This window comes from Athene cunicularia (genome assembly GCF_003259725.1).
Source record: "Athene cunicularia isolate RWA chromosome 2 unlocalized genomic scaffold, athCun1 chr2_part1, whole genome shotgun sequence".
Taxonomy (NCBI): domain Eukaryota; kingdom Metazoa; phylum Chordata; class Aves; order Strigiformes; family Strigidae; genus Athene; species Athene cunicularia.
Window position 1 is genome coordinate 3,034,403 of NW_020799095.1, and position 12,352 is coordinate 3,046,754.

Consider the following 12,352-nt stretch of genomic DNA (forward strand, 5'->3'; position numbering starts at 1 on the left):
GGGTCGGCGCGGTGAGGGGCCCCTCAGAGCCACTAACGAGGCTGGGAGAGTAATTCCATCCTGATCTAGCCCCAAAAAAACCTCTTCCAGAACGATGGTCAGGATACAGGCACTGCTGCAGGGGGGGTGTGTGTCTCTGGGAGGAAGGGGGGGGAGCCCCCCTCACCTCCCAGGCTCGCCCTCAGGAGGAATCCCGGTCCATGCTGCACCCCAGGGCTTCAATGTCGTTGCTGATGTGTGAGATCATTCGGTCCCACTCGTCCTCCTCCGAGGGGACGGACTGGTCGTCCGAGCTGCCGGCAGCGCCGTTGCCGTTGGTGGTGGAATTGGAGGTGGTGCTCAGCGTCCGTCTGTACCTCCCAAAACTGTCTGTGATGATGCCCCGGCCGTCCTTCACCCCGATGGTCTCGAGGAAGTTCTCAAAGTGTTGGCTGTCCTTCTCGGGGATGAAGGGACGAAGACCTGGAGGGGGGAAGGAAACTGTTGGCAGGGTGTGGGGTTTTGTTTGGTGCAGGCACATCGGGATGGATTTCCCCAGGGATTTACTCAGCCCTCTGAAACCCCACAGAGTTCCTGAGCCTTCCCAGATACTGAGGCTGCCTGCAAGGTCACACCCCAGCTCCACAAAATGGTGCAGTGCTCGGTGGAGGAGCCTCTTTGGGGCAGGACAAGGGACCACGGGGGTCTCTGGCTCATGGCCACATCTCACACTTACACCCCTGAGAACTGCAGCTGGTGCCCACTGAGGACAAAAATCCTGATAAAGTGGGATTTTTCCAAGGTCATAAGGATTCGGAGGAGGAGCCTCTTTGGGGCAGGACAAGGGACCACTGGGGTCTCTGGCTCGTGGCCACATCTCACACTTACACCCCTGACAACTCCAGCCGCTGCCCACTGAGGACAAAAATCCTGCTAAAGTGGGATTTTTCCAAGATCAAACAGATCGGCTTCTAAATCCTCACTGAAACATATTGCTTGGCTTTACTGAGCTTATGGCTGTAAGGCCAAGCAGGGTGGCTGCAGGAACATCTGTCCTGTCTCCCTCTGTCCATCCCACCACGGGCCAGTGTCCCTGGGGGTTGGAATCACAGCTGTCACCTCCTGCAAAGCAGACAGGGTCACTGGGACGCTGCTAATTGTCCTTGGAGGATTTTAAGGATTCTCTATCTCACCCCAGTCAAGCTCAGCGCTGAGCCCAGCTCTGCCCCGCTGCGACTGCCCAGGCTGGGAAAGAGCAAGTGGGATCTGCTTTTAGGTGACACGCAGCTGATATTGTCACCCTCGTGGCCCAGTGCCCTTGCCCTTGGGCCAGCTCTGGTAGGGGGGACGTTTCAAAGCAAGGTGGCTGTGTGCGCAGCGTGGGAAGAAAACGCCTTTGTGCTGGCAGCGGTGCTGCCGGATCCCCGGGACAAAGGGAAGAGCTTGCTGGGAGCTGCCCTGAGGCAGGCTGGGTCCAGCGAGCAAACCCTCAGTGCTTTCAGCTCTGCTTTTAAAAGATGGTGAAACCTCAAGGCAGCCTTTTCAGAGACAACAGGCGTCTCCATTTTGGTCTTTGCGCTGTTTGAAAACCCAGGGCCGGAGCTGAGGCACCAGGTCAGGGCCATGTGCTCCTGCCCAACACCAGGCTCTTGTTACTGATGCTCTTTCAGCTTATTAAAGCTAAAATCAAAGCAGGGAGTTTGAGCAGGAGCCCCCTGAGGACCAGAACCCTCGCTCTGGCTACCAGGAGCCACAGAAGAGCCCAGTGTCAGGGCTGGAGGCAGTACCCGGCTCCATCTGGGGTCAAGAGGGAGAGGTGAGCGTCTCAGGGGTGACCCAAGCCTCTGAGACAGGGGGGCTGGCGCTAGATGGACCCAGCTGCCCTCAGAAAAGAGATGTTGCTCCTTGCTTGGTGACACCCCAAGACATCACATATACCCCCCCTCTTTAGCCCCTCACACCCCATCAGGCTTCCACGGGGAAGCTCCGGGCATCAGAGATGAGCACCAGACACACCATGAGGGCTGGGGAGCAGGTGGACGTCAGTCATCCACCCTGAACCCCTGGCAGCTGACACTCACCCAAGAGCAGGAACTTTCTGCTGTCGCCATAGAGCTGCTTCAAGTTGATACAGAATTCGTGGATCGAAGCCCCGTTGCGATATTCGTGCAGGAGCATTGCAAACTGCTGGATCTCTTGGGAAGAGAGTTTCGTCCGGAGCTGCAGAAGAGAAGCACACCACCAACGTCACTGGTTTTGTTTTTTTTTTTCAGGAGGGAGAAACAATGGGAATCTTTTCCCCTTTGTTTATTCCCATCAGCTTTTAAATGGGGACAAACAGGGCCCTGGTGTGCTGTGGCATAGGGCGAGGGGACAAGGGGGTGGGGATGCTCCTGCAGGAGAAGGATGTGAGCCCACCATCAGGTCCCACAAGGCCTCCAAGAACAAATCGTATGAAAAGGATGTTCCTACACCAGCACGGGCTCATGTTTTATATGCCAAGGCAAGGAACCCAAATCCCAAAAGAACTCAAACACCCTAAAAGGAAGAAAACCCCCCTCCCTAGGACACTCTACCGTCATCATGTAGTCCTGGAGCAGCTCTGTCGCCGTGGTGCTCAGCTCACTCTCACTGACTGTCTTAATGTGTGGAGACTGTTGCGTGGAGAAGGAAGAGGGGGAGTTGTCACCTGCATCCAAGGTTTCTGGAAAGGAACTGAAATGCAAACAGCTTGTGAGTTCTCCAGAGCTCCCTGGGCATTGCAAAGCTCCCGCAGCACGGAGGACTTGAACTACATCAATCTGGTGACCTGCAGAAAATGGAGCCCTGCCTCCAGCTGCTTTCTCATTTTGGAAGAGTGCAGGGAAAAAAAAAAACTGAAAATGCCTTATTTTCGTGTTAAACGTGAAATTTTCAAGCACCATCAGCTGTTTTTAAACCAGTTTGTGTGTTGAGTTTTCAGCCCACAAACCATTTTGGCGGTCACCATTTCAATTGGGGAAAAAGTTCCCAAAAGTAAGGGTTTTGGGTAAAATGTTTCTCCTGAGTCCAGCCTGATTTCACCAGGGCAGGTGGGTGAGCGTGGCATCCCCACTCTGCTGATGCAGGGGACTGCACATACGTTGTGTACGTGACCATCTCTGGAAGCCCCTGGTGGCAGAACAATCCTGCCACGGGTGCTGCGGAGGCAGGGGCTGCAGCTCTGCAAGTGGACAGTGAAAACAGGGCTTGATGTTTCAGGCAGAGTGAGCAGGAGCTTTTCAATCTGCAGAGCACAGCGGTTCCTGCTTTGGGGGCTTTAAACCTGGCAGTGAGGCTGCACTAATAAGGCCGAGGGCCAAGTGAGCTCAGCCTAGCACGCTGAACTTACAAAGTGCTTGCTTCCGTTTCATAGGATTCCTTAACGTCCACTTTTGTAGAAGAGTCGTCTGCAAGGAAAACATTTGAGATGTGGCATTTGAAAGGCAGAAACTCGGTGCTTCCCCCAGCCCCTGAGCTACACAACAATGCTGATTTCTGACTCGGGTTTCACAGCCGGAAGGGGAGAGGCAGTGAGGCCAGGGCTGACGGGGCCAAGTGGTGTCAGGGCTGGATACGGACTCTGCAGAGACACAGACCCACAAAGGGGTTGTTTTATTAAGTGCCTCCAGCAAAGGGTGTGGGGGAAAAGGACGGTGGCTTGTGTCCCAGGGCCCAGCAGGCAGGAGGTGGCCCTCACACCTGTCCAACTCTCACATAATTAAAGCAGAGGGGTGTTTTTTTCCCCAACACCAGGCAGGAGGGAAGGCACCAGGCTGGGCTAGGCCGGCTCTGGCGGAGGGTAGCAGAATCACAGAATCACCTCAGTTGGAAAAGCCCTTGAAGCTCCTCCAGCCCAACCATGAACCTCATACTGACCATTCCCAACTCCACCAGATCCCTCAGCGCTGGGTCAGCCCGACTCTTCAACCCCTCCAGGGATCCTGGGGACTCCCCCCCTGCCCTGGGCAGCCCATTCCAACGCCCAACAGCCCCTTCTGCAAAGAAATCCTTCCTCAGAGCCAGCCTGACCCTGCCCTGGCTCAGCTCGAGGCCATTCCCTCTGGGCCTGGCGCTGGGTCCTTGGCTCCAGAGACTCATCCCCCCTCTCTGCACCCTCCTGGCAGGGAGTTGCAGAGGGCCAGGAGGTCTCCCCTCAGCCTCCTCTTCTCCAGACTGAACCCCCCCGGTTCCCTCAGCCGCTCCCCAGCAGACCTGTGCTCCAGACCCTGCACCAGCTCCGTTGCCCTTCTCTGGACACGCTCGAGGCATTCAATGGCATTTTTGGGGTGAGGGGCCCAAAACTGAACCCACTCATCGAGGTGCGGCCTCACCAGTGCCGAGCACAGGGCTCAGATCCCTTCCCTGTCCCTGCTGGCCATGCCGGTGCTGACACAAGCCAGGATGCCATTGGCCTCCTTGGCCCCCTGGGCACACTGCTAGCTCCAAAAGAAAAGAAGTGGCAGATCCTGGTGAAGATGGGGAGACCATGATAAGACACAAGCAACCAGGGAGAGCATGGACTCACCGCTGTGTAAGGACATGTGCCGTGTTGGCGTAGACGCCCCATCGAATATTGCTCTGTCCAAGAAGTCTATCGTGGACTCAGTGTAAACAATCTGGAAGACTTGGCTGAGAAGTGAGCACAGCTCCTCGGCAGTCACCTGGGGAGGGAGCAGAGAAGGGCTGGTGGAAGGTAGAAGGTACCATGGCGGTCTCTCTCTTTGGCTCCCTACGATGGAAGGGTGTTGTTCTTCCAGCGAGGACGGGGAACCCACCCATCCATGATACTGGATGCTGCTCGACCCACAGGGTCTCCAGGGCTGGAGATGACAAAGCTCAAATCTCCTTAGCTGGAGATTCTCCCCTGGGCTTCTCCTCGGTGCTAGAGGAGATGAACCCCTGAGATATGTCACCCTCATCACCCTCCCATCCTCCCAGAGAAGCATCCCAGCCCTCTGCAACCAGAAAGACCCAGGCAATAGGAGATGGGATGCTCCATCATTAACTCAAATCTACTAATTAGCATCCAGATTTCGTCTCGATGCTCTGTCCTACTCCTCAGTTCAGCTCCTTGGGATTTTGGCTACATAACCTACATCCCAAATAGGTGCAGGCACCCCAGAGAGGGTTAGAGCTGAAAACAAGGAGAGCAAAGCTCCACCCGGAAGGGTTCCTGCTCTAGAAGTAGGAGCACACAGGCAGAGATCAGAATCTCTGGATATTGGATGAAACAAATTTCCAGGTCAGCATCAGGAAAATGCCCCAGTTAGCAAAATCCTATTGTGGGAGAGATTCAGTTGTCGTCACAGATTGCCTGTTGCTGGAGAAAGCTCTGGGCATCAGGCACCACCACCAAGGGAAAACCATATTCTGATAGCCTCTCGTGCCTGAATCAGGTCCCAGTGCTGGGGCAGGGACCAGGTTTCCTCCTCTGGGTAGCACCTCGTGCACCAGCAAAGCCCAACCCTGCAGTTTTAGAACAGCCTCTGTGTGTCGCACAACGTTTGGCCAGATCCCTGTCTGGTCACCTAACAGAGGGGACACTGGGTGAGAGCAGGAGAGCTCATGGCTCTCCACTATCAACCCCAGAAGTTGTGGCCACCCTGGTTTAAGAGCCTGAAAACTTCCAGGCACTCCTGGTATTGTTGCAATCAGGAGAGAGACTCTGGGGGTAACCTTGACATGGGGCAGAGTTTTAAAGGAGCGTTTTGAGTCTTACTTTGTTCTCCGTAGCCAGGACCACCAAGCAACAAGCTTCGACAGGAACCACCCCGCTCTCAGACAGCGAGCCCGAAGTAAGTGCTTTGGAGCTTTCAGCACAGAGACTCTGGCTTGGTGAGATCCCGGGGTCCTGAGCTGAGAAAGTGAGAAATCATGATGGAAAGGTCGAGGTAGGGATAGAACAGAGTCCTTGCACAGCCAGAGCTGTGCTCTGAGCAGGCTGCCTGTGGGCAAAGCCCCCGGAGCAGGACAACAGAGGAATCCACAGCTGGGAGAAAATGCTGGGGAACGCCACCCAAACACCACACAGGTCTTGGAATGAAAAACTTGTAATTTAGAGCTGGTTTCTGACAACTCTGTAAAGCACTGGCTTCATTTCCATGGCTTAGCCAGTCTCAGAAATCCATCAGCAGAATTACAGCCTTCTAAATCACTTACTCATTTATTCTACAGACTGTCCTCTGCTGTCACAGGGTTTATAATCCGATAAGTCTCTGTCATTACATCGTCTAAGTAGCTCAGCGTTCCCCAAATGTTCTAGCCCTCAGCCACGCAGGGGACAGATTCGACGTCTTCCCCAGGTGTTAGAAGAAGGGAGGTGTGTCAGAAGCAGGGGGTATCACCCCGGTTATTCAACATGGGCATTTAGACATCCAAAATCAAGATAAAATCCTCCCAGTGACCCGCACAAGGGTTGCAAGGAGATGGGCAGGGCCTGGAGGAACTGCCTCTACCTGCTCTCCTTGCTGACACCCATGGAGGGGAGAGGGATGGGCAATGCAGAATAAACTGCTGCACCTTCCTAAGAGTCAGTAAATGACAGCTCTTGGTTGGGGTCTGGCAGTTGCTGGAGGAAAGGCTGTGGGAAGGATTTCTAAGCTGTACGGGAGCTTGAACTTCATCTCTGGACGCAATCCAGCCCAGCTCCAACATCCTTCATCTCTCCCAGCAGCTCACTCTTCTGCAAGTCACAGCAGTACTGGGAGAAACGTATACCCCCACTCCAAAAGGATGGACTGAAACAACTCGAGGCAGGAGACTAAAGGACAAATTTTTTTATGATGAAAGTGGAACAGGTTGCTCAGAGAGATGGTACATGCCCCATCCCTGGAAACACTAAAGGCCAGGTTGGACGGGGCTCTGAGCAACCTAGTCTAGTTGATGAAGTCCCTGCTCATGGCAGGGGGGTTGGACCAGATGATCTTTAAGGTCCCTTTCAACTCAAACCATTCCAGGATTCTGTGAAGGACACCGATTGTTTAGCTCTGCTCTAATCCAGCATTGCCTTTATCCCGTTTCTGGTCAGACTGGCTGCTGTCCTACACAAGGACAACCCTGGCTCTGCCCCACAGCCCCAAAACACACAGCAACCCCAAAACACAGGCTACAGCTGGCCCGTGCTGGCCAAAACCTACCTGTTTTCAGCACGACCAAGTGAGCAGAGTCATCTCGGATGTAGGAAACAGACGCGATGTCATGGATGGGAACCCTGAGGATGAGATCTTCTCCATCCCGCCACACCAGCTTGATGTTGTAGGCAGAGAGGCTGATGACTGCATCGTGTTCTTGGGTCAGCTGCCCCGGGAGCTGGTGTGCTCTCTAAAATAAACATATTTACGTGGATTTGTTGAACTGTTTCCCCTTTGGTAAGGGTCTGGTTATGGGCTTCCCTCCCACGTTTGTAATACCAGGATAGAGGACACCAGTTAGACCAGGTCTCAGCCTGGAGAAAGCTCCGCAAGTCTTTTTTTTTGTTTTTCTTTACCAGGATGGAGGACACCCATTAGACCAGGAACCAGCCTGGAGGAAGCTCCACAAATCTTTTTTTTTTTTTTTTTTTTTTGTTCCCCAGGATGGAGGACACCAGTTAGAGCAGGACCCAGCCTGGAAGAAGCTCCACAAGTCTTTTTTTTTTTTTTTTCCTCCATGCTGCATGTTAGATGGGGACAACTCAGAGCGGGTCACTCAACAGGCTGAGCACTCACCTTTGCATTATCAATCAAATGCAGGATTTCTGTACGGCTGGAGGGATTCAGGTACCCTGGGATGGAGGTGAGTTGACCTAAATACTGGAAAAGAAGAGCCAAACCATTACTACAGCACCATCAACAGAGAGCAAAGGGCTGGTGCCCCAAGCCCCGATTTAGAAGCTGCTAAATACACCTACGTATGGAAGATTTCCCGTGCTTTTTAAGCTATTTTAATGCTATAAATAGTTATATATAAGCCTCAGATGTTACCTTCACTTCTTTCTCGATGTAGTCGTTCAGCAGCACATCTGGTTCGACGCGGTCAGGCAGGGACACCACCACTGTATGCAGGGGCCGTCTCTCCGTAACCTTCTCCTGGGCTTTTTTATCCCGACCTTTTTCACCCTTCAGGAAGACTCGTTTGAAAGGAGACACTATTCCAGGCTGAAGAGAGAAGGGAAATGTCATAGTGTTGGGGTTAAGGGTGTTTTCTGCACTAAAACAGGGGTGGAACCAGCAGCGCCCACTGCCCAGTGCTCCTTCAGCCCTTATGTCTGTACTTATGGCCTGGTTTTACCAGCCCCAACCACCCCACAGACAGGCTGGTTTTGGAGTTACAAATCCACAAGAGAATCATATTCCACTGAAAATCCCTTTCCCATGACATGTTGCAAGAATACAAGTGCTGTTAAGTGCCCGCTACCAAAATGGGACATTTTTCCCCCAAAGTCACGATGTCCAACCTGTCAGTTAAGAACAAATACAACGTACATCCAGAATAAGAGCTGTAAAAGCGAGCAAGACACAGCGACATGGAACACTGGCAGGCTTTCTCCTCGCTTTGGCACAATTTTATATTTCACTCAAGCATTTGCAGCGAGCAACTTGGCACAGGATTGCCAAAGGAAAAGGCGGAGATGCTGCAAACTTGGCTGAGGTCTCTGGGGAGACCCACAAACGCAAGGACATGACCCAGGAAACAGCCTCCCCTGGGAAAAATAGGTCTTCATGGGTGCCAAACCTTTGAGTGCTGGGTTTGGTAAAAAACTGGGAGGCAACACAAGTCCAGACAGCAGCAGCGTGCAGACACGGGCTCCCAGCTATAGAGGGAGCATCACCACCGTCCTACCACGGCAGAGCCAACCCGTGGTAGATCCCCACCAAGCTCCACGCCAGCCTGCCCGATGGCTAAATGACTGGGAGTCTGCATGGGCTTCTCCAACTCCGAGTTTACCAGCCCAAATGGATGTTTTGAAGGGGGAAAATGCAACTCTCAGGATTCACAACAGTGTTAGATGTTAGGTCGGAGGGGGAAGGCCTCGCTGGCTCTGATGCCGTCCCATTCCACAGCAGTGATGGTCTCTGCCTCCCACTCCTCAGTGCAACCCCACTTTGGCTTTCCTTAGCGTCACAGGCAATAAAAAGGACTCTAGAGGCAGAAAAGATGCTTCAAAAGGTGAATTAATTAAATATAAACCAAGTGCTCCTGCTCAGAAAAGCGTGGAGTACTTTACAACCTCAAAGAGCAGCAGCCTCCAGCAAATTCAGCTCATCTCTTCCCACTGTCCAGTGCAGGACCTTGCCTTGGAAAACACTGTCGAGAAGAACTGCTGCAGATCCTTCACCTAAACTGCTCGAGCCTTGCTGTAGTACATTCTGTTTGGTGGAGTTCTGTCACCCCCATGTCACCAACTGCCAGCAGTGCCCCTCCTTGCACAGCAGCTGAGGCACCGTGTTCAGGTGCACGCGTGGGACCTGCTCCCACCAGGCAGCTTCACCCTCTCTTGTTCCTTTTTTCAACGTGTGAAAGATCTATAGGAGCAAGGGAGATCAAAGCCAGACTGAAGTAAATTGAAACTGTTGTACTAGGACAAGGAAGAGGGATGGAAAAGCTCCTGGTTGAAGCATAGAATACCAGGTGGGAAGGGACCTTGAGGAGCATCTGGTCCAACCTTTCTTGGCAAAAGCATAGTTTAGACAAGCTGGCCCAGCCCCCTGTCCTGCTGAATCTTAAAAGTGTCCAATGTTGGGGAATCCACCACTTCCCTGGCGAGATCATTCCAGCAGCTGATTGTTCTCCTGGTGAAAAATTTTCCTCTTGTGTCCAGTCAGAACATCCCCAGGAGTAACTTGTACCTACTGCCCCTCGCCTCTTCCATGGGACTCCTTGTAAAAAGGAGTCTCCATCTTCTTTGCAGCCACCCTTTAAATACTGAACCAGGGGACAAGGTCTCCCCTAAGCCTTCTCAAGGCTGGACAAACCCAGTTCTCTCAGCCTTTCCTCACATGGCAGGTTGCCCAGTCCCTCGATCATCTCTGTGGCCCTCCTCTGGGCTCTCTCCAATTTTTTTTCCACAGTGGGGACCAGAACTGAACACAGTATTCCAGGTGTGGCCTGACAAGCACTGAGCAGAGTGGGATGATGACTTCTTTATCTCCGCAGGCGATGCCCTTGATACCACCCAGCATCCCATTGGCTTTCTTTGACACAGCAGCACACTGTTCACTCATGTTGAGCTGGTTGTTCCTCAGGATGCCCAGGTCCCTTTCAACAGAGCTGCTCACCCGGCCAGGTAGATCCCAGCCTGTGCTGCACTCCTGGATGATGTTTTTCCCAGGTGCCAGACCTTAGACTTGTCCTTACTGAATGTTAGAAGGTTCCTGTCAGCCCACACTTCCAGCCTGCCCAGGCCTTCCTACAGGGTGGCTCTCCCTTCCCAAAGTGTCCACTTCCCCACCCAGTTTGGTATTGTCACCAAACTTCATCAAGGGAACGCTTGATCCCATCATCCAGATCACTTGTGAAGAGATTAACAGCATTGAGCCCAATATTGATCCCTGGGGGACCCCATTTGTGACAGGAATAGTATTTCCCAGCTCCCAGAATGAGCCAGGCACCACAAGGACATTGGGGACAGGTCAGCCTTGGACCAGGGAGATAAAAATAGAGTTTATAGGACAAAAAAGGGACAGAAAACACAGCTACACAGCGCTGGCCTCATGAAACAGCTCTGCTGTGACAGCAGCAGGACCAGCGCTGCCAAGCACTGCAGATTTTAGGGATGGTGTCCCTCCCTTCAGCTCAGCTCCTGAAATGGAGCATCACCCCACGCTGTGCAACCCAGGAGGTGGGACCATTCCTGGTTCCAGAAAGAAAATCCTGATCACAACAGGTCTGTTTGCCAAGATGGGAGTGTGGGGATCGACTCCAGCTCCAGCACCCCAGAGTGTCCAACCCCAAACCTTGGCTGCCGGTGTGTAAAGGTGCCACTCCACCAGCATCTTTTAGGAATCAAAGCAAAGAGATGCAGAAATCTGGCACCGGGGTCAGAGCTGTACCACAACAGTTCCCCAGACACTTCCCCCTCCACCAGCCAGAGTCTGGCAGCTCTGTGTTGGTTCACTGCTCTGTGCTGAGGCTGCCAAGTCTGGCCCAATCCGTAGGGAGAAAACCTGAAGAAACTCCTGCTTTCCCCTCAAGGATGCAGGGAGCCCCCAAGCCCCGTGGGAGAGCCACAGGCTCTCCTTGAAGGAGGATTTGGGGAGCCCAAATCCAAGGCGGATGCATCACCCAGCGTGACGCAATGTGAAACAGCTTCTGCATTTCTGGGAACTGATATAAAACCAGCACCTACCTCATTCTCCATGGAAGCGCCTGGCTATGGAGAGCAGAGCCAAACCGTGCTGGCGTGGAGCCTTTGGTGGCTCACCAAAAGCACCTCCTGGGGTGGGGAGATGAGGAGCTGCTACCCTCACCTCAGGGGCTTCCGAAGCTCGTGACCCGTGCCGAAGAGCTGGCAAACTCGTGAGCTTTCATTCGCCTGCCAGATCACAGCCAGGAAGTGCAATAACCACAGTTTCCTTCTGTTATGCACAGCAACAGCGACAAAATAAAGCTGTTGGTTAAGAATCAGAAAGGTTTGGCAGCAACAGGGATGGGTACGAGGTGAGGTGACGTGCAGAAGCCCATTCTGCAAGGCTCGATCCCATTCCTGGCTCCTGGCCATGAGGTCCCACCTCCTGCACCCCAAAACCCCTGGAAACTCCCTGACAGCCTTTGCCACTACAGCCTGGACTTGCACCCGGCATGGAAATATCCATTATTTTAATCCTGGTTTCTCCTCTGAGTTTCAGAGCTATTTTGTTCTCCAACATCTACTGAGACCAAGGGCTAAAAAACTTTTTCAGGGCCTGTATTTCAAGGCCTTAAGTCTCACGTTTGAAAAAGCAAAGCTTGGGAATGAGGTTAAGAGCTCCCTGCCTGAGTCATGGCCTCCCAGGAGGCACTTTGGGAGAGCGCAAAGCGTTCAAGCAAGCCTTGCTGGGCTCAAACGTGAGCTCAAGAGTCAGGCTCAGAGGCTTAACAAAACCAAGTTGCTAATTTCACAGATGGAGAATCAAATTAAAAAGGCGAAGGCAGTGATTTCCCTGATGAAATCCACCCATTGAGCAGAGACAAGAAGGTCGGCTGGAGAAAAAGCACCTGAAGACCTGCCAGCCACCCACAGCCCCTCAGTGCTTGTGCTGAGCAGATTCCCACCCTGGGACACAAGCAAACCCCTCTGGCACGCTGCCTAGTTAGTAGGTCTGGGGAGAGGAGGATCCCATTTTTCCTTAAAACCCATAAAAGAGAAGCTTGTTTTCTTCCCCCCCCCCCCCCT

At 53.0% G+C, this 12,352-nt stretch overlaps 1 protein-coding gene across 1 annotated transcript in view; it reads right to left on the reverse strand.

Annotated features, from left to right (window-relative positions):
- Positions 1-6: 6 nt before the first annotated feature.
- The window catches only part of CCM2 (CCM2 scaffold protein), a 38,370-nt gene continuing 26,024 nt past the window's right edge, over positions 7-12,352 (reverse strand). Inside the window, exons 2-10 of the mRNA XM_026842821.1 lie at positions 7,962-8,135; positions 7,707-7,790; positions 7,137-7,320; positions 5,720-5,856; positions 4,526-4,661; positions 3,350-3,407; positions 2,556-2,694; positions 2,061-2,199; positions 7-462 (exon numbers count right to left, since the gene is read on the reverse strand). Coding sequence (XP_026698622.1) covers positions 182-462; positions 2,061-2,199; positions 2,556-2,694; positions 3,350-3,407; positions 4,526-4,661; positions 5,720-5,856; positions 7,137-7,320; positions 7,707-7,790; positions 7,962-8,135 — 1,332 coding nt within the window. The 3' untranslated portion in view covers positions 7-181. The remainder of the gene's footprint in view (positions 463-2,060; positions 2,200-2,555; positions 2,695-3,349; positions 3,408-4,525; positions 4,662-5,719; positions 5,857-7,136; positions 7,321-7,706; positions 7,791-7,961; positions 8,136-12,352) is intronic.